This window comes from Falco cherrug, chromosome 7 (assembly GCF_023634085.1).
Source record: "Falco cherrug isolate bFalChe1 chromosome 7, bFalChe1.pri, whole genome shotgun sequence".
Classification (NCBI taxonomy): domain Eukaryota; kingdom Metazoa; phylum Chordata; class Aves; order Falconiformes; family Falconidae; genus Falco; species Falco cherrug.
The window spans coordinates 15045983-15070309 of NC_073703.1; the positions used below are offsets into that span (position 1 = coordinate 15045983).

A 24327-nucleotide genomic window follows, 5' to 3' on the forward strand; every position below is an offset into this window, starting at 1 on the left:
TGGTTTTGCAACTCCCACATGTGAGAATATTTGTAGCAATTCAAAAAGGATACAGCTTCATCCTGTAACTTTGAATTTTTCATTTATTTGCCTTAACTTCATATTTCAGTTCTGCTATTGCACTTGCCTTCTGTTAAAAGTGCTTCTGTTACAAACTACTTGGTAGGTGCTGTCGCTTGCTGTCAAAATTACTCCTCACGTCTGGGTTTTGCCTGAGTCTTCTCAACCTGGTAAGAGTTTTGGGAAGTACAAAAAAAAGTAGGTGCCACCTATGTGAGTTGTGCTACTGAAATGACAAGAAAATTAAATCCCCCCAAAGCCTTACAAACTGAATTTTCTTCTCCCTCCCCATTTCTTCACCAAGTAAAAAACACTAACCATTTTGCAGTGCCCTTGAGGAAAGCTCCTTGCCTCTACTGCAATTTTTTTAAATGGTTTTTTATTTGCTTTTTTTTTGTATTGCTGTGCACACAGAAGAACTACCCCAAGGAAAAACTTACTCCTGCTTTTGCTGTGTTGGAGCTCCTGCAGGCAGCACTGACGTGGCCTTCAGGGCACCAGGCCTGTGCAGGCAGGGCTGGATGCTCACAAATCTGCCTGTCTTTAACTTGCAGAAAGACCCCAGTCAAAGTGCACTAGTTGTGAAATGAGAGATTGCTCTTCGGATTGGCTTTTAGATTTTTTTTTTTAGGATTACTGTGTATAAAATTAGGGAGTTTCTTAAAAATACATTTTTTTTCTTTTGGTCCAATAGTGCTTTTAAAAAGGCCTGGAGGAAATGGTGCAGCTGCAGACTGTTTACCTTTGGGGTCTTTTAGGTTTCCCTGCATTTTGTACTGTGCTAACTCATAAGCTGGAATCTACTTCTTGGCAACAGCTACGTGCCCCTGGTATGCTCGTAGCTGTTAAATTACAGTTTTCCACTGATGCTTGGTGAGCGCGCTCTTGTGAGGCGGATGTGTGTGGGTGTCCATCTGGATGCTATCTACACCGCCCAGTGCGCGCTCATGGTGTTTTCCAAGGATAGTACTTTAATGAGTAAAGAAGAGTTTAGTAATCGCATAGCACTGATAACAGAGTTGCCATTATACAAAAGGAAATGGGAGAGGGAGCACGGAGTAATCCGTGTTTCCTACAGTTAACCTGCGTGGCAGCTGTTTGTGCTCGGCTTCCCTGGAGGCTGCAGCAGCACTGTGTGCGCAGGCGGCGCTTCGCTCTGTATTTAATAAGGCAAGTTTCTCTGCATGCTAAATTTAAAACAACTTTGGGCTTCTGGAAGGCTTCGTGCCTACATAGCAGGTTATTCATTCCTTGCAGCGTGGTAAAGCAATGATAAACATGGTCGCTCTGAACCTGGCGGGGGGGGGGGGGGCGGCGCTGATGTTGTACAGCTGTCATGGTGTAACCCAGCCCCACGCAGCCGCTCGCTCACTGCCCCCACAGGGGTGGGGGAGAGGATTGGAAGAGTAATTGTGAGAAAACCCATGGGTTGAGGTAAAGGTGGTTTGACAGGTAAAGCAAAACCCGCAAGCAAAGCAAAAAGCAAAACAAGGAATTCATTCAGCGCTTCCCAGTGGCAGGCAGGTGTTGGGCCATCCGCAGGAGAGCAGGGCTCCATCACACATTGTCTTCCCAAGTAATGCTAATGCCATAATGCCCAATGTTTTCCCCTTCTTTCCCCAGCTTTTATATACTCACTGTGATGTCTTATGGTACGGAATGTCCCCTTCGCTAGTTCAGGTTAGCTGTCCTGGCTCTGCTCCCTCCTGGTGTCCCGTGCCCCTCCAGCCCTCCCGCTGGCAGGGTCTGAGAAACTGAGAAGTCCTTGACTTGATACAAACATTACAAAGCAACAACTGAAGAAAACATCAGTGTGCTATCAACATCGTTCTCACACCAGGTCCAAAACGCAGCGCTGCACCAGCTGCTAAGAAGGAAATGGACTCTCTCCCAGCTGAAACCAGGACAACAGTTTCAAATAAAATTGCACAAGTTCTCCTGTTGGGTGACATCTTTCAGGAAAAAAAACAAACCCTAAATGTTATTTAGAGCATTGAACTCCTCGTAATGCCCTTCTTGCAAGGTATTTTCAGATGGGTTCTGCCCCTGACCGTTTTGTTTCAGACTCCTGGGGATTTGCCAGCTGCAGTTGGGAAGGTAAGTGCCCTCTCTGCCATCGACCAGCTGGAGGAGGTGAGCATCGGAAAGGCAAGGATGTTTGGTAGAAGAAACCGTGGGTAGCAAGAACTGGAAAAAGCTCTTGCAAAGCTTTCCTTGGGGAGGTTTATTGACTGTAGAGGAAGAGAGCAAGTTAGCAAAAATAAAACAATCGGAAATGCCCCCATGTCAAGGTTTCCTTCCTGATTTACTGCAACCATGTTAAAAGCAACCATCTAAGGATGAAGCGGGAGATGCTGAGTGAGGGTATGTCCTTCAGTGTTTCCTCAGGTCTCCTCTGTGCAGCTAAGGAGATACTGGGAGGAGTCCAACCGTGTTGTGGGATTTATTCTTTTCAAATATATGCTCGTGGGTTGCCCTACAAAAATACAGCTTTAAGCTGAATTGCAGGAAAGGAGGTTCCCTGCCCGCTAATGCATAGATACCAAGCCCTGTGATGCTGCTGAAGCATGACTGCTTCCAGCTTGTGAGCTTGACAGTAAGTTTGCAGTGCTGATGCTGAAACTTCTTTGATGTGCTGGGTTATTCTGCAGAGATGAAGCCTGAGGCTGCTTGAGGCTGAAATTTGTCTTTGTACCCCTCCTGCTGCAGGGCTGTGCTCAAAGCCAGAGCCAGGCACTAGATGCTTAATCTGCTGTTGCTTTCAGCACCTTGTGATACAGCAGCCATCAGATGATGCTGAGTTTTGCTCTTGGCCACTTGGCCTCCCTGCTAACAGGGCTGAGTCAGGCCGGCAAGTGCTGCTGAACAGATCTTTGGGCTCTTAGCGTGCAGATCTTCTTTCAGAAAGCAGTGGTTAGGGCAGTACGTTGTTTTCTGAGAGCTTGCAGCAGCTCTGATGTGTTCGGTACATCCTTGCTGAGCCTGCAGAGGCTGGCATCAGCCACCTTGCAGAAAGGACAGCTGTGGCATGGGTCCCCCACACCGTGCTCTCCTCCAGTGCTCAGCTCTCATCTCAAGTGCTGTCAATAGCCTGGGACATGTGAGATTATCTTTGACTGCTTTCCCTCAGAGGTGCGCTGATGGGTCTGTGGTGGCTGTTGAGCAACCTTCAGGCTCTGAATTTTGGGCCCTTGCACAGGAGTCTCCAGCTTGTTGCTCTTCCCCCATGCTGCAGGGCTCTCCTGGTGGAAAAGGCAAAGCCCAGCAGTGTTTGAAAGAGGAGGTGAGGGTGCTGCCAGGCAAAGCAGCGGTGAAAAGGACAGACGTGAAGTACATCCACCTAAGCCCTGTTGCATTCGACGCTGGGTCCTCCCACTGGTGCTCAGCTGCAGGGATGCGCCCTGCACCCAGGCAGAGCAATGCTGCCTTCTGTTGCGTTAGCCCCGTGCGGCTCTGCTGCCTTGCTGCTGCAGCTTTGGACAAAGCAACATTGCTGTGAATGGTTAAACTGGGCTGAGCAGAACACAGCGTGGTGCCTGAGCAGGAAAACTGCGACTTGTCTGTCAGTCACCCTAGGCCATGTTTTCTGGGATTGGCTCTGTTGGATCCTTCAGAGCTTGAATGGGAGAAAAGCGGTGATAGTCTAATGTCCCACTGCTTCTGTACCCAAGGCCTTACCTTTGTCCTCCTCAAACCCATTTGCTCTCGGTTCCGTGTCTTCAGTCCTTGCAAAACCCTTCTGATACACCTGAAAATTAGGAGTTGGGCTGCAGTTGTCAAATACACCAGGTTGTAACTCATGCAGAACAAGGGAAAGGTACCTATAGGAGATAAAACAGTGAGGATGATTCAGTATGTGGGAAAATAAAATTTTCTCAACTGAAATGAAACGGTGGCTGTGCATGACTTTCACTAGTGCAAGTAAGTGTCCTTCAGGGCATCCCAAAGGTGCCTGCCACCAGGTTGCAGGTTACGGGGTTTTCCTGTCGTTCTGTAACACTTTGCTGATTTCTGCCAGCGTCAGCCAGGCGTATCAATGAGGAAGGAAGGAAGGCAGATGAGCTCAGTGCACCTTAGCGTGAATTAACTCTGCTGTTGCTATTTATACAAGGGAAAAAATCCCCTGTTTACTCCGTGTTCTAACAGGAGCGCTGAGCTCTGTTGTGCTGGTTGCAAGAAGCGCATAGTAGATTCCTCCTTCCTCCGGGCTCCTGCAAGAGTGCAACTGCTTTTTGGATGTGCTCTGTGGGTGGCCAACAGCTTTGCTCCCCAAGCTGCCCACACACCCTCCTGGTGCAAGACTGCTGAGCTGGCTGCTCTCATCTAAATTGGTCCCCAATTTGCCTTGAGCTCTCCTGTTGCCAGTGAGCACCATGTGCATGTCACGGCGTCTGCTTTCCCTGGCCCCTGGGCTGCAAGGAGAGGGTGGTGTGGTGGCATTAACTGCCTGCTAGAGCTGCCATCCCACAACCCCAGCCTGAAATTCTGTTGCTCCCAAGGGTGTCCGGGGGTTCCTGGGGCTCTGGGCTGGCACTGCTTGCTCCTGCCGCAAAGGCTGTGGCTGCTGCCTTCTCTGCAGCTCTCTTAGAGGGGTGTTGGAGGTGGCTGTAGCTGGGTCCCATGTCACGGTGCTGCCCTATTGATGTGGTTATGCCTGCTAAAGCTCCTGCTCCCTGTGACGTGACATGACTGTGGACTGCTCGCATCAGTTTTTCATGCAGTATATTTGAGGTTGAGAGACCATGTGGGGCTGTGAACAGGGTGTGATGGAGGGTCTGGGTGCGAGGGGGCTTGTAACATAGTGAAGGGAGGTTTCAGCTCCCGACTGCACCAGAAGGGCATTCCCATGTAGCCTGAGAGCACACGTACGGTGTGGCCTTTGGCAGCACACACAGTCACATGTCACCAGCCATGTGAGGGGCAAAAGGACTTTTCCCTGTCTCTTGCCAGCGCAGCGGTGGGCGGGTGGGTGGGCAGCGAGCTAGGGCAGCTCCCCGGGCTCTGAGCACTGCGGGCAACAGGGAACTCAAGCTGTGAGCAAGAAACACAGGCTCCTTTTAGGCAGCATTCAAGACTGTAGGCTCGGTTTCACCAGTGCTTAAAGGAGCTTTGTTCTTTGTGCTGATTAGAGGCCGATTTCCCAGTATCTTAAACAGAAATCTTGTTTTTAGCCTTGAGAAAAAAAGCTTTTTAATTTACAAAGGCATGGCATTTTTCTTCTCCCTCCGCCCCCTCCCCACAATGGCTACTATTCCTTGGACAATGCCGCTCTTTGCTGGATTCTGCTCTTGAGCTTGTATTTCTTGATCGCTGCTGAAAGCAGAGCTTGTCGCAATCTCATTTTTCTCTGGAACGTGCTGTAAAACACCAGCTATTCTTCACTTCCCACACGGTAATCGCACTCGCTGGTGCCTGTGAGCCCAGGAGTGCTGGTTAATGTACCAGCCTCCCTCGCCTCTCTGGGAAAGCCCCCCTGAGCCCCCCGGCACCTGGGAGGTCAACAGTGCTTTGGCCATGGGGCCGCAGGTGCTGGTGGCATGCAGGGCTCCAGACACAGCTCTTGGGTGATTCGTGAAGGACAGGCTGTTGCATTATTGCTTATTTTTCTGGAAAACGTTCCCTTTCACCAGCCAGGTTTAAAGCCAGTCCTGTTACCCCTTTTCACCTGCCAGCCCTGTCAGCTGCAGTAGGACACAGTGGGGGCTGCAGCTCCTGCAGGGCCCCGCCTGCCCCTTTTCTCCCTCACACAGCTAAGGAATTCCTTGGATTGCCTTCCTCCTGAGGAAGGAGGAGCTGGAAGAAGGGCTCAGGAGATGAAGGCCAGCATGGGCCAGAGGTAGTCCATGGCCATGAACTGGTCCCTACTGGAGCTAAAGCGTGGGGGAGCATCCCAATCACCAAACCACCCTTTCCTGGTGTCGTCATCTGCGGCGAGGGGCTGCTGTGAGGCAGGAATTGCCTCGCTGTGTGCTCAGAGAAGAGGTGGGAAGGACGGTAAGGCTGATCTGGCTGGAAAGAGATTTGCTTTGTCTGGTTGCATGGTTTTTGCAGCAGTAAAAAGAGGAATCAGGGAGGTTGCCTGGGACAGGAGCCTGGGGCATCAGCATACTGGTCCTTGCTGTCCCCTTTAGGATACGCACAGCTGGCGCATCCCGGGTCCCTTCTCTTCGCCAGTGAGGGCACCATGGCTTCTTCCAGCCGTGATGGGGTTGTGTTCCAGTGTGGTGTTGACATGAAAGAGTTAAGACAGAAAAACGTTTGTGCTAAGAGTTTCTGGCTTCACGTACAACCCCTAGTGCTGCTAATCACTTCTGAAGATTTCCTATCCTTTTGTGCTCAAAGCCATCATTAAAGCGTCATGAGAAATTAGTCACTCTGTAACTCGCCGCTGGTCCAGGTTTTGCCTTTGGGTTTGACGTTGCGGGCAGTGTGAGCTACCTCCCCAAAAGGGTGGCTTCAAAAGCCGCCGCTGTCGCCAGCAGAGCCTGGCCCGGGTTTCCCCCGCGATGCACTGTGGCAACTGGGGCGCCTTTCAGGCCGAGTACCGGCCTCCGCACGGCGGAGAAACCAGCGCAAGGGCTGCGCGGAGCCTCCGCCCGTGGTTTCCCCTCTCCCCCCGCCACAGGCAGGGCAGCCCGCCGCCCCTCCTCAGCCGCCGCCGCCTGCCAGCACCGAGCCGCGGGGGGGGGAGGCCGCTGCCACCCGGTGCCACCGGGAGGATGGCAGCGCACGCTCGGGGCCCCCAGCCCGCCCTCCCCTCCCCCTGGCTCTGTCGCCCCCCGCGCCGCCCCGCGCGTCGAGGCCCGGCGGGGAACCGAGGGTGGCTCCTGCGGGGAGCACCGGTGTTTTCGGGGGCACGGTAAACCCGGCGGCCCCGACTGCTGCCCGCGGTACCCGCCGCGCCAGAGGGGCTCCCCTGCCGGGGCCGCGGCCGGGGGCGCTGGGACAAGCCCGACCTCCCCGCTGTGGCGGGCGGGCAGCCCGGGGGCGCGGCGGCGCCCCCTGAACCCCAGCCCCCGGCTCTGCCCGTGCGGAGGCGGCCCGGGGGGGGTGGGGTCCGGGGCCGCGCGCTGCGGCGGGGGGGGGCCCCGGGGGGACGCCGGGACCCCGGGGGGGCAGAGGGGCCCCGGGGGGACGCCGGCCGCGGCCCCCGCCCCGCTCCCCACGCGCTGAGGGCGCGTGAGCCGGCGGCGGGCGGCGATTGGCTGCAAGGCGCACCCCGGGGGCCGCCGGGCCGCGGCCGCCCGCCGAGCGCCATTCACGGCGCTGCCCGCCTGCACGCGCCGAGCCTCATTCACAAAAACTTCATTCATAAAAGCGGCGGCGGCGGCCGGGGCTGCGGCGGGGCCCGGCGCGGCGGGGGCGGCTCGGGCGCTGCGCAGCGGCTGCCCCGCGGCTCTGCGGGAAGCGGCGCCGGGGGCGCAGGCACATCCAGCTGCTTCTGGATTACGGTGCCGACGGGCTTTCCAGCCAGAATTAGCGATACCGGCGCCGGGAGCTGCCGGGGCGGTTCGGTGTGACCCTGACACCGGTGCGGTGCCTGGCGGGGGGCAGCGTGGGGATGCTTCTCGCCTTCGGGGCAGCCGGCGATGGAAACGCGGAGAGCTGCGTACCTCGCGGGGTTCCTGCCGGCCTGAAAACGTGTTTGAGCTCGTCGCGATCTTGCTCTGCTTTGTGTGGAATATGCTTGAGCTTTTGCCGCAGCCAGGACTCCGCGGTTAACGATGCCACGACTGTGAGTCTTGGGAGCTAGGTGGGCTTTCTTGCCTGGCTTGAGGCAGGGATGCAGGCAGGTTTGGGTAGCGGCACAGCTTGAGCTGCTCTACCGTTGATGCTGCTTTTACTGCTGCTTACAAAATACCAGATGTCTATGCAGGTTTAAGCCTTGTCCATTGAGGAAAATAAACCACTCAAGAGGGAGTCGGCAACAATATCCGATAGGTTTCTGGTTTTAAAAATTGTGTGACTTGATTTTCATATAATTTATCTACAAGAGCCAATTTATGCGAGAGTACCCAGTGACGGCACTGCCAAGGCTATGAGAGAACGCAGCCAGCAGAGCCTGGGTGGACACGTCCTGTATGTAGGGTTATTCAGACATCAAGGGATGCTGCACAGGGCTAAGTACAGCCGATTCAGGAATGATTCGATAACATCCCTAGATGAAGGTGCGCAAAATACGTCTTTAAATATCAAAGGTTCGTCCTCCTCTTCCCACTCTTCGACACCTAATTTGCTGACAGAAGATGTCTCCCTGGGGCCACAGGACACCTGCACCACGCTGTGCACGCTGATCCCCCGCATGGCTAACATTAAACTCGCCAACCCATCAAACCTGCCGGGGCTGAAAAGCTTCTGTCTGGGAACGAAAGAGGTGCCACGAGTTAAACTCACGGAGTGCGTTACCATCCCGAGCAGCCCAACCTCGCCTGAGATCAGCTGCCTGTCGGCCTCTTACCCACAGCCGGACCTGGACAAGCTGGCCCTAACCCCAAAGCCGGCAGGGGACTGCGTCGTGCGGGGAGCCGAGGGGGCCACTTCTGCGGGCAGGCAGGACAGGAGCCTCACGCAGAGCGGTGAAAGCGTGGGGGAGCCGGCAGCAACCTACGGCGTGCGGGTGAGTACTTCTCACAGGGTTCCCATTCTCTGACAAAGCAAACTGCTCAGGTGGCTGCAGGGTGACCTACATGCTCCCACTCATAGAGTCGGTGCCCCAAACCACTGACTTCTCCCGTACATTTCTTGTCTCCTGACATACGTAGGGCTGTGGTGGCGAATGGAGGGAGTTAAAAGGACCACAGCCACTCCCAGAGGTAACACAACATCTCTTTCCCAAAGACTGCCTCTAGACTCTCTGAGGAGTGCAGCTGATCTGCAGTTCAAACAGGGGTTGCTTTGGCTTGAAATGTGTGTTGGAGGCAGAAGGAGGCCCATGGAGAGGGCTTCCCAACCCTCGCGGAGCAGCTCCCAGGGACTAGGTGCATGCTGGCCCGTGCTGCTGACATATTTGTCACGGAGGGTGTGTGAGAGGTGCTGGGACCGCTGCTGCTGCCTGGAGAACCTCTCCTCTGTGCCTCCTGCCCTGGGAGGTGACCGGGCAGGATGCAAATTCCACCCTCTTCCTTCGATGTTACAGGACTGTGTCGGATTTTCTTGGTAACTATGACATACAGTAAACCCTGCCTATTTCTTCAGAAGACACCCTGAAATAGCCTTCCTGGGTATTTTTCATGTTGTGGACTGGGGTTGGTGGGTATCGTCTTCTAATTAACAGTCAGTGGCGGAGAGGGGACCATGCCTCCTGGCCTCGGTGCTTTCACTCCCTCCACCCCTGCCACACCTGGGAGTTTCCTAATTTTCTTTTCCTCTCTGGACTTTACATCTCTGTGGCCAGACCCTGTCATTTGCTAGCTGTTTGCTTCCTTCTTTACGCTCTGAACCTCTGACCCTGCACATTTAAGTGCTTACGCTTCATCTGTCAAAAGCACTCCTGGGAAAAAACTGCCTGCTGCTTGCATGGAGGGAGCCAGTGCAGACCACAGGGGAATGGCAGAGAAAATGGGCTAAACCTGCTTCAGAAATACTCCTGTAATGGCTGGGCTGGCCAGGGGCTCCTGTAGCTCTCGCAGCCGTCATGCCTGTCCCTGACATGCGAGGGGGACTGCAGGAGCAAGCTGTACAAGGGTTTCTTAACCAGCATCTGATCCTTCTGGTGGGCTGCAGGCAAGGGTGCTGAGGGTGCACGCGTGTGTTTGTAAGCTCTCAGTTTGGTGTGCAGGAGGTATCGAAATGTGAGAGTAAAAAAGCTGTGCAAAATTTGTGTCTCCCAACGTGGTGTTTCACAAGCAGGAAAGTCTAAAGGAAGGTGCAAGGCCAAGATAAATCAATCAGTCCCTTTGCAAATGCAGCAGGAAGGGTGGGCAAGTCAGAGGGTAGAAAAGCAACATGGGGAAATAGCCATGTTCACCTTTCCCCAGGCAGGAATGAGATGCCCACCTGGCATCCAGCAGTGGTAGCACAGCTGGATTGATGGGACGTTGGCTGAAAGGTGATGGTACCCCAGCACTGCAGCAGCCGATGTGAGTGGAGCCGCAGGAGCCCCCAGGGCATTCACCTGGGGTGCAGCAGGTAGAGGCAGGGGATGCCCTGTTTCATCATGCTGATACGTGCCCTTTTGTTTACTTGCCTTTAAATTCTCATGCTAAAGTGAGCAGTTGAGGTTTTGACAGCAGCAAGCTGCTAAAATAGATGGCTGAGCGTGCAGAGTGTGACTTAACAGTGACAGTGCAAGGGCCACTGCAGCTCCAGGTGCTACGCTTTTGGCCAGCCTGCTGCTGGGCCTGCGCTGGTGGATGGCATCGTGTTGCCCAGCACCTGCCGCGCAGGATCTGCCTTGTGTGCTGCGGTTTGAGCAGTGCCCAATGCAGTGGAACTCGTGATGAAGGCTTTGAGGTACCTATAGAGATTCAGATGCTGACATGCTGATGCCTGAAGCACACTTAAAGTACTTGGTTTCTGACATGGGCAGGAGAAGATGAAGCGCAGGCGGAATTTCCCGGGTTTCTGTTGTGGCCCAGGGCTGAGAGCAGAGGCACTGAGGTGTCGTCTGCTGGGGAGCACATGAGCAAGAAAGGCAGAAAAAAAAGCAAAAAAAGAGAAGGACTTGACAGGAAAGTCGTGTGAAGGGCTTGTCCTCTTCTGCTGCTTCCCAGGTTGTATTTACAGCGTGGTTCTCTGCTGGAGACTTTCTGGAAGTCACCCCATTTCATGGGGAATGAATGGGGATCACTTGTGGGAGCCTTTGCAACAGGGAAATGTTGTTTCCCTGCATTTTTCCTGCACCTTCCGACTGCTGTTGCTCCCTGCAGGAGCCAGCCCCAGAGGAGCTGCAAGAGCATTACTGACGTGTCCTGGCCAAACTCTTGGTGTTTTTTCAGCCAGCTCCTTCAATAACAAGCAGGTCAGTAAATAAGCAGCCTGGAGGTTTTGGGGCTTCAGCACCAGAGCACAGGCAAGGTGCTCATTTCCCCAGGGACCACAAGGCTTCCCTGGGAGCTGGGGGTGAAGCCTCAGATGGGCTGGGATGCGGCCAGGGGCGCAGGGCTGCAGCATGGCAGGAGTGCGGTGCGGAGGGGTGGTCTCACCTGGAGGCAAAGTGGGGCTGAGAGGCTGAGGGGCCAGGCAGCTGTGGGAGCTGCTCCCAAACCTTACCCAGTCTTCCCAATCCTCACCCCCTCGCCCTCGCTTTCCCTCCTTTGGTGTTTGGAGGCACCCGCTGCCCCATGCAGCTTCTTCTGCCCTGTTGGGTAGGGAATGGGATCCTTGGGATCTCTGTAGAGACCGTTTTAGGAGAAGGGTTGGGTCTGCATTATGGGGTCTGCTGCTGGAGGTCTTTGGCCTTAAAAACTTAATTGGAGTCAAGAGGATTTTGCACTTATGTGGAGAAAATCCAGTTATTTTAGAAAGGCAATAATATGGTGAGGTAATGAAATGTCTTTGGACAGACGCTGTCTCCTATGGAGTGGAGTGAGGCAGAAATTGCCTTTCTGGGGTTGGTTTAAGACGATGCGATGCTGGGCTCATTGTGTCTCCCTGGGAGGTAGCTGTGGCTGCATGTGACTAGTGGTAACAGGACACTTGTGTCATGGCTATATGTCACCCGGGCTCTGGTGAGGAAGCCGAGACCCATAAAACACCTATTCCCCCGAGATGCTTATGCAAATAACAAAAAGCCCAAATATAATATTTTAACAGGAGCCCGGACAGCTCTGATACCCACACTGTTACGTTTTAAAACATACTTTGTATGCAGTTCGCTGTAGGAATTAGAAGATGGATCTTTACCTTGTCCTTGTTCACATTCTACCCATTTTGTGCCTTGCCACAGTGCCACCCATCTGGAGCTGAGCTTGTCTCTAAATGGTGCCCATAGCAGCCACGGCACTCTGGTCTCCTGCTGGTGTTCGTTACGGCTGTGATGAGCCTGAGGAATATTCCAGGAGACACTTGCTGTCCTTCCTCTTGCTCAGTGGGGAGTGCCAGGGGCATGGCTGCTTCTGAGCGGGAGGGCAAGACTCGGTTTTCGGCACTCCCCTGCACCAGTGGCCCCTCTGAGACCAGGGAGAATCAACGGGATGGTGTTACAGGGAGTAAGGGTCTGTGGCAGGGCTTAAATCAATAATGCAAAGTCTTTGAGAAATGGTGTTCAGATTGGTTTAAAAATGTGCTATTTTACTAAAATATGGAAGGGAAATGCTATTGCCAGATATTTTAAAGTATAATGATGTTGTAATGAAATAATATGGTACAGGTTGTTTGCAGCATCCTTGGTCTTCAAGGAATTTTACGAATAAACAGGTTGATCCTCTGCTAGGAGTTTGATGGCATATATCTATAGATACATGCCAACATATATATATAAAATCAGTTGCTTATCTCTAGAGTAAAAGAGGCCAGACTGCTTCTAACACAGGAGTTCAATATGCCATTAAGTACGCCCTGAAAGAGTGCATGTGGGCAGCTGCCCCCTGCGCAGTCCTGCTGTTGTCCATAGAGGCTGCAACAGGTCAGCCTGGAGCAGCTGCTCCCTGCCTCTGTGTGGGAAGAGGGCATTCAGGGCAGCCCTTTCACAGTCCCAAGGAGCCACCAGCCCCTCTTCTGTGCTCAGGGCAGGGAAATAATTGCGGTATTTCAGCTGCAGCCACCTCCCCGGCATACAGCACCCTGACACCGCACTGCTGCTCTGCATCACTTGTCATAAATAACTAACTACACGTGTACGTAGAGCTGGGGCTCTTGCAGGAAGGAGATGGGCTCTGGTGATTCATGGCTTCAGAGCCATAGCTGTGAGACATAAGCCGGGGGCTCAGGACTGTAGGGTGCTGGGGTGGCACTTGCTCCACCGGGCGTAGGGGGACGGGGTGTGTGGCAGCCCCGCAGCACCTATGGGTGCTCGCCTTGTCCCACGTGGCAGCTCCCCTCCGCAGCCGGCACTGCCTCCAAGGCCCACGCGCTTCTCTGGGTGATTGCTTCTTAAAAGACTCACATGTTTTCAGGCTGTTTGCTTTGTCACAGCCGGGAGCACAGGGACAGGGCAGTTTTGAACCAGTTCTGTTGGAGCCCTGGCCTGAGTACCTGAGCGCTGAGTACCAGCACTTTCTGAGTGCTGAAGAAAGTGGGTCTCCAGCACAAAACTAAAAAGGAAAGAAAAATGTGTGTCGGTCTATTTACAAACTTTTCCCTGGCTTTTTCTCAAAATGTATTTTAAAATGGAAAACCTGTGAAGGAAAGGGCCAGACTTTCCCACAAAGATTTCTGTTTATCAGAAGCTGTTCTCCGTCACAAGAAGCCATGGCTCGCTGCCCCTTAGGGAAGAGGCCATGTGTGTGGGCAGGAGGAGTGGGGCAGACCAAGCCCATCGTTCTGCACCGCTGCTGCTACGGGGAGGAAGTTGAGAGCAGAACAAGCACATGAGGAGATTTAGGCCAGCCCTGATGAACCACTGCTGGGCTTTATTGTAATGGGCTTTTTTCTTCCTTGAAAGTGTCCCGTCTGTTTTTCAGCCCGTTTGGCCTCGGTTTGTTGCTCTCTCGCAGGTGCCCCAGGGGTACCCACGCCTGCAGCGGTGCATGGCTGCTGCCATGGGCTGCTTTTGCCTCTCCACTGCCCCTGGGGATGGGGGACAAGCTCTGCCGGCTTTGCTTTCAGCTCTGGAAGGGGTTGGTGTTTGCTGGAGGAAGCCAGCACAGTTCAAGCTGAGGAATGAGCTGATTGAATCTCCTGCAAGGTGCAAACATGGGCCAAAGCTCTTCATTAGCAGCCTGACTGGTGGCTGCTAGTGGTGTTACATAGCACAGACCCCAGCCCGGTAAAAGGCTGCTGCGTGTTGCAGGATGAGCTGCCAAGCCAACCGGCTGCTCAGCAGCATGGTGCAGCCTGCGAGCGGACAGGAGCGCAGCGCTGCTGCCAGGATAGCTGCCGTGGTCTCTGCTTTCCAGTGGACACAGTGGCTTTTCGACTCCAAAGCCACCACAGGCAGTGTCTAAGGAAGGGCTGAGAAAACTCCATCAAAACTACAGTGATCTGTGTATTGCTCCTTCCCCACGCCCCTTCCTGGCTCCTGGCGCTGTCCATGGAGGAAGGCCAGTGCTTCACCTTCCTGCCAGGGCAGAAGCCGGGGGATCTAAAATCAGGTGTTGCAACACGTGAGAGCATGTTCCCAAGGCTGGCAGCCAGCACAGGGAGAGCAGCACCGCTGCCTTTACAGGCAAAACTAATTTTTCCTTAGTGCAAATTATTTTTCCTTAGTGTAAAAGGCAGAGGCTTGTGTCCTTGCAACTCCAGTGCAGTCGTCCTGCCACGTGCCGGTGGCTGCTGCTCTCTTCTGCCCAGTCTCCCTTCTCACTGGGTCCCTTGCAAGCTAGAGGTGAATTATTCAAGCAAATTAAAGCAAAACTTTCCTGCTGCTCTGCAGCCACCTATGCTGCATGGCAGAGAGCTGTGCCCTGATGTGGGGCAGCACCCAGCCCGGGCAGCCCTTGTCTGCAAGGAACAAGGGTGGGGGGCAGCTTAGAAATTTCCCCTCACTTCAAAAGCACTTTGTTAAAGTAGTGCCAAGGGGAAACGGTCAGTGACCTGCTACACCATTCAGACACGCACCAATCTGTGGGGCTGGGTGGGATCTGGCAGAGGAGATCATCTGGAGGGGGCTGGAGCACCCAGCCACTCTCCATCACGGATCAGGAGCCCTGGCTGAGCGGGGAGGCCCCAGCTGGCTGGAGGGTGGCAAAAATGGTGCCCATCCACAGGCAGGGCAGGAAGGAGGATCCAGGGAACTACAGCCCTGCCAGCCTGACCTGGTGCCAGGGGAGGCCGTGGAGCAGGTCACCCCGAGCGCCATCACCCAGCACATGCGGGACAGCCGGGGATCGGGCCCAGCCAGCGCGGGGTTATGGAAAGCAGGTCCTGCCTGATGGGTCTGACCTCCTCTGTGACGGGGTGACCCGCTGGGGGCTGAGGGAAAGGCTGTGGGTGGCGTCTGCCTGGGCCTCGGCAAAGCCTCCGGCAGCGTCTCCCACAGCCTCTCCCGGAGAGCCCGGCTGCTCCTGGCCGGGCCGGGGGCTCTGCCCGGGGTAAAACGCCGCCGGGCCCAGGGAGCGGCGGGACGGGGTCACATCCAGGGTACAAAAGGGCCTGGGGGGCTGCCTGGGCCGGCTGGGCATGAGCCTCCCGTGTGCCCGGGTGGCCAAGGAGGCCAGCAGCGCCCGGCTTGTGTCAGACACAGCGTGGCCAGCGGGGCCGGGGCAGTGACCGTCCCCCTGCGCTGGGCACTGGTGCGGCCGCCCCTCGAATCCTGGGGTCAGCGCTGGGCCCTCACTGCAGGGGGGACACTGAGGGGCTGCAGCGTGTCCAGAGCCGGGCAGGGGCTGGGGAAGGGGCTGGGGCACAAGAACCACGGGGAGCAGCTGGGGGGCTGGGGGGGTTCAGCCTGGAGAGGAGGGGGCTCAGGGGGGACCTCATCGCTCCCCACAGCTGCTGCAAGGGGCTGCAGCAAGGGGGGTCGGTCTCTTCCCCCAGGTCACAAGTGACAGGACAAGAGGAACCGGCCTCAAGTTGCACCAGGGGAGGCTTAGATTGGAGATTAGGAAAAATGTCTTCGCTGGAAGGGTGGTCAGGCACTGGCACAGGCTGCCCAGGGGTGAGGTGGAGTCACCGTCCCTGCAGGTATTTAGAAGACGCATAGATGCAGTGCTCAGGGACATGTTTTAGTGGTGGGCTTGGCAGTGTTGGGTTAAATGGTTGGACTTGATGATCTTAAAGGTCTTTTCCAACCTAAACAATTCAATGATTCTATGATTCCTGCGGGTGAATCACTGGCTGTCATTCAAGCTGGAGCTGGAGCAACTGTGTTATGGCAGGGAATGAAATGGGTCTGGATTAGAGGGTGCCTGAAAAGCTTATTCACATGGGCCCTTCCTAGTGCCTGCACGTCTCCTCCTACACGGTCCCTCATCCTGTTTGCAGTCACTCTCCATCATCTCTTGTAAATAGATGTGAAAAGATGTGCATGGTCAGTAACTGCCCTTCTCTCCCCCTACCTCCCCACCTCTCCTCCTTTCTGTCCTGAGAGCTGTTGCTCACCCTGGCAGGAGTTCTCCATCCTGCTGCTGACAGATCAGTGGGCTCAGCATCCCTGGCGGCATGGGGAGACAGCAGCCAGCCCCAGATCACCCTCCAGATTCAAACACCGAGAGTCGAAGCAGCCCCCAGTGCCAACACTCTCCCCAGCCCTTTGCAGGGAGACAGGGGACAGCCTTGTGCACGTCCTTAGAGGAGCCGTTCCCTTTCCAGCAGGGGCCAGTGAGTCTCTCCCTTCTGAGAGCTGTTGCTCACCCTGGCAAGAGTTCTCCATCGTGCTGCTGACAGATCAGTGGGCTCAGCATCCACTTTCAGTGGCAATGTCAGGTCTTTAGCACTGGGCTTGTTTCAGTGTTGGCATTATATTTTTCTATAGGTAGCTGGATTCTGCAGTTGTATCTATACTTGTGGCCCGAGGCTGGTTACAGCACCCTTGTGCCTGTGTCCAGCTTCCCCCCAGCTTCCCCTAGAAGCTCAGTGAAGCTGAGCCGTGCTCCTCTTTGTGGGGCTTCGGAAGATGAACCCCCCTTCCTTGGACACTACCTTTGCGCCCTCAATATTGCTGTTGTCACGTTACGAAAACAGCCGGTGGAGAGCCTGGGCTGGGGCAGGGCTGTGTGCTGTGTGGCTTCCTCTGCTGGGGCATTGCAGGTGGGCACGCGTGGCTGCTGCCCTGCCGATGCTTTAGCTTAACCCTCCCTGCAGCAGGAAGGTGGGAGCTGGCCTCGGCCCTGCATCCCTGGACAAGCCCACTAGCTTTCTGTGGGAGCTGCTGCTTGGGGTATACAGGCTGGGGAGCAGGGGCACCACCTGCACTGGAGTCTGGGCGCAGGAGAGGTCTCTGAGACAGGCATTGCCCTTCTCTCCTGCCTTCCCCTTTCTCTCACACACCAGTCATGCTGCTTCTTGGACTCAGCTATGGAGGAGTTAATCTTCTCCTTGTTTATTTGTTAATTGTTTTTTCTTCCTTGGAGAGTGTCTTTTGTTTTTTGGAATAGGCTTCTGGTATCCCGTTGTCCTTTTATGTGCTCCATGGGCTTCTCCCCAGCTCTGTGACCCTGACTCCCTCTGTCCCATTCCAGCGGTGTCCTCCTGCCCAAGGTTCTGCTGGTTCTCTGTACCCTCCTACTGAGATGTGAAGGTTCAGCCATTACTAGCTATGCTGGTTTAGATAACCAACGGCAGCTAAAATAAATGAGAGATGCAGTGAGGTGCCATGTTAATGCACTTCCCTACTCAGGCTTTTAAAGAGAAAAAAAAAAAAAAGTCTTTTGTGAATCATTGATAAGTTCAGCTTCACTTAGGGTCACTTATGCAAAAACCTAATATTGATTTTTCATCTTTGCTTAGAGTAGCTTCCCACGCATCTGTTCAGGATGCAATGGGGACTCACTTATCAACATATGACTCACCTGCTCCTCTAAATCTTTCTTTTTTCAAGGATAGAGGAGCAGCCACCAGCTCACAGGATGCTTGACCTTATACTATAGGATCAGAGGTCACCACTGAGCTACAAGCTGAGGCTCTAGACGTATTTTCCACGTTTGCTTTGTTCTCATTAAGCAGGAATGTCTTTAACAAGTAAGATAGCTCTCCAAGTCATTAAATGTTCATTAGGGAAGCAGTTCTGCTAACCCTTCAGATTCTTATTGATGTCTTTCCAGGTCTCTGACCTAATTCTGGAGTTCTCCCAGGGGTTACATTGCTATCTGGAAAGAAACCAAAATAGGGATAATACAATTGTGGAATCCCTGCTTGACTGCGCGTATAATGTTCTCTTTTTAACACACACATTAATTTCTGAAAGTCTCCAAAGCTGAAACAGATACCTCAATCCAACTGCCTCTGAATGACCCAGCAGAAAAATCAATTCACAGGCAAAGTGAGGCAGAGGAGGTAAATACTGTCCCTTTCTCTGGACAGAGAGTGCTTCCGCCGTTCTTTCAGAACAAGAGGACAGAGCATGCATGTCCCTGCCTGGGATTTCCCGGTTGTCTGCTGTATCCCAGAGGCTTTGACTTTCTGCAGGAGAGGACTGCCCAGGCAGGTTGTCGCTGCAGCCCTCAGGCACTGTATGAGCACTGCAGGATGCTCCCAAACCCCCTTTTACCTCTGGGAGAATTAGTTGTGGAAGAGGAGGCGCAAACTGAGAAACCCAGACCTATGCCAGCCTTGTGAAATGGAGATGTCAGAGTGCTTCAACAGCAGAGAGATGGATATCAACAGAAAAGCTGAAGGAATTAGTAAGATATGTTTTGGGAGAAGTGGATAGACTTAGCCGAGCACGCTTCATTGAGATGAAAAGGTTTCATAGGTTTGTATGTAACATCAAAGGGGTCTATGGGCTGACATGCCATCGCATTCTTGATGTTTCTGAAAATTAATCTTATGCAAATCCCAACTGAGTATAGGAAAAGCCCCCAGCTCAGCCCCATACAGCAGAAGTGTGGGAGTCAGCCTCTAATGTAAAGCAGGTCAGTGTATAGTGCGGGCTCTTAAGAGCTGTTGCTATGAGCTGGGATTGCAACTCTACCTCTTTCATCTTCTGCAGAGGTTATTTGTCATCAGATGTGCAGCAGCATGGAGCCAGTGGTTTTCCTCACGTGTGGTAATACCTGCCGCTGCTCTGAAGGGACATGCAGCTCTTCTGCATGGGGTCTTTCAGTGCATCAGTCCCGTGGGGCTTCCAGAGCCCCTCTGCTCCCGGGGAATTTCTCTCCAATGTTCATGTATTCCTCTCATCTCAGTGCCACGGGCTAATCTGTGAGGATAAGCAGAACTGGAAAAAAGGAATGATTGGATTTTGTGTCCCCAGAGTGCTTTACCTTTTTTTGTGCTATGCTGTTGAAGCCACTGGTATCTTTATTGTTCTCTCTACACTTTTCAGTAAAATAAGATCTATTTAGGAAGCAGGTTCAGGGTGGCTGATTTGATTTTCCAGTTAGACTGGGGTTCTGCATAATACTTGGTGGACTGAAATCATATTTGTTTCCTTCTGTGAGCCTCCTCTTACCTCTGTGCTAGGTATTAAAGTCCTCCTTTCTCTCTCTCTCTCTGTTTTCCCTAGTACATGGGCTGTATTGAAGTGCTGCAGTCAATGAGATCCCTGGACTTTGGCACACGAACACAAGTCACCAGGTAGGTGGTGTCTAACTGAAATTCAGCCCAAGAATGAAAAGCCCATGTGATAATTTCTGTATAAAGCCAACAGTGCGTGCCAAGCTCTGAGACAGTTTTGAATAGCAGTTTGTGTGTTTTGTTTTGTTTTGTTCTTTTTTCCCAAGCGATGACTTGAATTATTTGATCATCACAATAGGCTATTTGCATTGGAAAATGAATTGTTTCAGCCACAGACCTAATTTCACTCCTGGTTCTTGTTCTGGATGCAGAGAGCCTCCCCCTGCAGTCGTAGCACAGTACAAACATCCCCAGCTAGCTGGGTGCCGGCAGCAGCCGGGCTGTGCACGCAGGGTGCTGCCTGCGCAGTCACCCAGGTCACAGGGTATATCTGCTGGTGCTGCCGCGGCTGCTGGGGACCAAGGCGGCGATGGATGCTTGCAGGCCCCTTGGCCACGCCACTTCACACCTGTGCTATCGGTCAGTCTCTCAATCCAGCAAGGTCATCTAGTGAATTTTCATCAGAGGTGTGACACTGCTTGACCCCATCTGCACCAAGGCCAGGCTCTGCTCTGCTGGAAGTGGAGTCACGAGGAGAACATGTTGAAATACAGCCATTTCCAACTGGCCTGCAGGCCTACGGTTCCAGGCTGCAAATCAGAAAAAGATGAGTGTTTTGCTCTCAAATACAACTGAATGTGGTTTAAACATTAAATATTTTGTGGCCATTTGAGAAGTTTGCAACTTCTGTTGTAGATTGTTGCTAGTTGCTGGGTGTATTTCATTGATATATGCACCTGTGGCGTTGCCGAAATGTCGTGTCAGGAACAGAAAAGCCCAGTTTATTTTTATCTTTGTTCTTGTGAGTCAGTCAGTGCAGGAGTGTTTGAGTTTTCAAAATAAGCACCCTGTTCCCAGCTCAGAGCACCATGTGCTGCTGGGATGTACTCAGGGTCCAGCAGCCAGGACTAGTGCTCTGCCAGGCAGCCCCGCAGCCACCTGGCATCCCAGCACCTCCAAAGGCTTTTTGGAGGGCTGGGGTGGGTGCAGAGCATTTTGGCCTGGCCTTAGGCACATTTGGCACATTCCCTCCTCCCCTCAGCTATTTTTCTGGCATGGTTCACGCTGATGAGTGTGGTTGAGGCTTCCTGCGCCTGCCCAACTCTTCCTTCCTGCTGGCAGATGATTTACAGATGCTCTTTTGCTTCCTCAAGTGTTCATATCAAAGAAATCCTGTAGAAAGGAAAGGAACATGAAGAGATAAGTGTTAACATTTCTACCTATTGGCTCCCAGGCTTATAAGCTAAAAGGAAGAAACTGGAAAACTTGAGTTCTTAAGTGCTTATATACTGCACTTGAAAGCTGCCCCATTTGTTTTATATTCAAAATCAGCAGTGATTGTTGACATTTACAATCAGCATAAGCACGCAGTCACCCAGTTCCTGCATGTGTATATGAAGAAGTGCCTGAGATGCAAATATACACCCCTCAGCCTAGTCATTTACTCATCAAAAAGAGCCGTGTAGTACACTTAGCCCACGGCAGTCAGCCCAGCCCATTCAGACCGAGCCACTGAATTCTTGAACAGCCTCGGCCAAAGAGCGAGGTTATCTCCCGTTTGCAAGACACCGAATATGTATGCTGCTGCGCCTACAAAACAGGGCTTTGGATGGTTTGTCTGGAAAATAATGAATCTGAATTACTGTGTGATGAGAGCTTGCCAACTTAAATTTGGCCCGAATAGTAAGGTTTTGTTAACTGGAGCTATGTGAAAACTTAACAATGGAAATCTTTCCATCACCTAAAAAAAATGCCACCATTGACCTTAACGGGCTCTTTTGTGCATGAGAAATTCAAAACTTAAACTGTTTGCAAACTGAATGCTGAAGTGCTGAGCTCATGCATGCAAACTTTAAAGTTCGATCGATTACAAGCTGACTGGAGCGAAGATAACATTGATCATTCCCCTATTGTTCTCCCGGGGGAGTAAGTTTATAGACAGCATGCACAATGCACCAACCAAGGAGTTATTGGAAATGATCCCATTTTAATCATCTCTGTTCTTTGTACTGAGGGTAGAAAAATGTTTTTACTCCGATGCCATTTCACTAAACAAAGAGGCATCTTCTGTTTTAAAGTGATGTAGAAAGGGTTGCTAATTGTGTCTGCTCCCCGCCTTGCTTTATGTGTGTGTGCATTCTTAGTCTCCTGATCTTTAAAGATATTATTTACCTACCTCACGTGAACGTTGGAAAGATCAACAGACTCGTGTTTGCCAAAGTGCAGTGAGGAGCCAGAAGACATGAGCATGGAGGATTTATTTTCAAGTTTCTTGCTGGACTTGCATTTTCAGTAGCGTACCAGGCACAGGGCTGGGGAAGGCAGGCGGTGGCCTCTCCAGCGCTGCGAGTGCGGTGGGGGTGCAGAGCTGCCGTATGGCTGTCAGGCCCAGTGACGCAGCACAGCAAGGGAAGGAAGGGCCAGGCACCCAGGTGCTCTGTCCCTTTGGCCCTTGGTGGCTGTACGGCGAGGAGGTTGACAGAGGAGATTTTGCCGCGGCAGTTTTCTTTTCCAGCCTGCTGCCGTTGCCCGCCTGTGACCCAAGTCACCTGCTCTTAGGACATCCCTCCTATTTTGCAGAAATCTGTGATCCCAGACTCCATGTAGATGACAAGAGTAACACTGAGAAATAATAATAAGGGTGGCAGGTTCCTCTGCTTGACAGACTTTGTATTTTTCTGAATGGCCGCCCATAAACATGCTGTGCTTCTTGTCCTTGGTACCAGGTATGTTTGGGCTGTCGCCCTCCTGCCTTTGCTGGACCCTTACATGCACTTCCCTTCGCCAGCCCTTCAGCTCTTTTCGTATCATGTGTCTCCCACTTCTGTTAAATCAAGCTTATTATTAGTCATTGCACTGCTGGAAAAAGGGATTCTGTATCTCAGATGGGGGCATTAACTTGCAAACTTGAAAGTGGTCAGGCGGTGAAGGGCGTCTGAAACGTGCTGCTGGCAAGGGCTGCTGGAAGAAGGCTGACTTTGTTCAGAAGATTAATTTCAACTTTGTCGAGCCACACAATCCCTTTCTGTTAGATAGCGTAGGCAGAGCCCTAGATGCTTAAAAGCCAATCTCCAACAGCATGCTTACTTGCTTACATCAGCCCATCTCTCATCTTTTACTCTCATTTGGGGGAACAATAAACAAAGCGCTCACTGTTACTGCCAGGGTGTTGCTCTCCTGCATGTGCATGCTCGGGGAGGAGCATCTGCTGTGGGTTTTGCTCCAGAGGTGCAGACTCAGGGAAAACCTGTGGACTGTACAGCTGAGCTGATCGAAAGGCTCATGGATGCCAAAAATGGGGCCGTCCTTGTCACTCCCTCCCGCCCCAGTGCTTGCTGAGCCCTTGCCGAGTGGCTGGCTGCTAACCCAGCGGGCACAGGGAGCGGTGCCCTGGGGGACTAGGAGGCTGCACCAGATTTTTGGGGGGCTGTGGCACTGTCCTGCTTCAGTATCCCTTAGCCCAGGAGGTGGGGAGTTGTGTGCTCAGGAGTATCGGTGTCCCAGTCAGAGAGATCCCTCCTGCTCCCCTGTCCCACCTCCTGGATCCCACAGAGGTGCCCCCTGGGAACTGTGCCAGCCTTGATCCTTGCTGAATAGTGCCCAGGAGAGTAACTTGGGGGAAACTCCCCCCCCAGTGGATGGTCTGCTGCTGGTGACAGTCCAGGGGACCAAAGTGCTTCAGAGTAATATTTTTCAGGATGATAAAAAGAGCTGACCCAAATCTCTTCCATTCACTACAGAAAGTGAAAACTGTGTCAATGAAACAATGACCAGTTTATGTAATCGTGTGGGCACTGCAGGACTGACAGGCAGTGACTCTGCTTCACATGGCAAAAGATGCCTGAGGAGTCGAGGAGCAAGATTTTATTTGCCTTAAACTACAGGAATTTAAATTCCTCACAGCTCTCCGGATTTCATTCTGTGGCTCCCAGGGTTGAGAAGAGCTGTTGCAGAGTACGCAAATGGAGTCATCTCATTCAGGGTGATTTAAAAGAAAACAAAAAAACCCCAAACCCAAACCAAAGTGTTTGCTTTGGATGAATGACAGGGAGGAGAGAAAGAAAAAGCAGCCACATGACTGGAATAACAAGGCCACATTTTTCTGCTTCTGCCTCAGATTTGGAAGATATCAAATGGACAAGCAAATGCTAGAACCCATAAAGCTGCACATTCATCCAGGAACCAGGCAATTAATGACACAGGCTATGCACAGGTACATGCCATCTGGCAGATCTAAAAGCAGAGACTTGCCTGAGCAGCTGTTTGAAAATGAACAGCTGTAAGAATGAATTAATAGTGGATTTCCAGGAAGAAAGCACGGATACAGTAAATCATATTTCAGTTTACTGTGGACGTATCCAGAGTTTCTATTCTTCCTAATATATGGTGCAGTTTGTAGTTTGGGTCTACCTGCCCCCTGGAAATGACTGAGGGTTCAAAGTGTTCAGCTGTAGCAGTGAGGTGTTACTAAACTGCTGCTTTTCACCCCTTTAAAATAGTATTTGAGAAGGTTTGTTAGATTGCATGGAAAATCGCCCAGAGGTATACAGCAAGAAATGCCTGTGAGAAGATGATTTCCCCTATCAAAGAGGGGTAGTAGAAACTATTAAGTAGAAATTATTTGCCTAACTTTTGGTTCCTATTTGCTGGACAAGGGCTTCAGGGCATTGTGAAGTGGGCAGTCATCACACTGGCTTATACAAGAATGGATGGGATCTGTTGCTGGCAACTTTGCCTACAACTTCTTATTCCATATGGGCTGCCTGAAGTGTGCGAGAACTCATTTGTCACTAAAATAGAGGACTTCCCTGTTTTTTCCAATTTGTTCTGTGTCTGGTTTTCTTTCTAGGTAGAGCTAGACATGAAGGCTCCTAGTAGCCCTAATGTCTTGGCTCTGATATTAATTTCCTTTAATATTGAATGAGAAGATGAGCTCTCGTTTTCCAAGCTGAT

The 24327-nt window shown here is 52.4% G+C and overlaps 1 protein-coding gene across 4 annotated transcripts in view; it reads left to right on the top strand.

Moving 5' to 3' along the window:
• Window positions 1-2599: 2599 nt before the first annotated feature.
• The window catches only part of SHC4 (SHC adaptor protein 4), a 39915-nt gene continuing 18187 nt past the window's right edge, over window positions 2600-24327 (top strand). The window contains exons 1-2 of one of the 4 annotated variants that reach the window (XM_055716677.1): window positions 2600-2656; window positions 19265-19335. In XM_055716677.1, the coding sequence (XP_055572652.1) occupies window positions 2615-2656; window positions 19265-19335 (113 nt within the window). In that variant the 5' untranslated portion in view covers window positions 2600-2614. Of the gene's footprint in view, window positions 2657-7198; window positions 8678-10819; window positions 11021-19264; window positions 19336-24327 lie in introns of those variants that run through there. The other 3 variants (XM_027801142.2, XM_005436257.3, XM_055716675.1) reach the window with 3 other exon arrangements.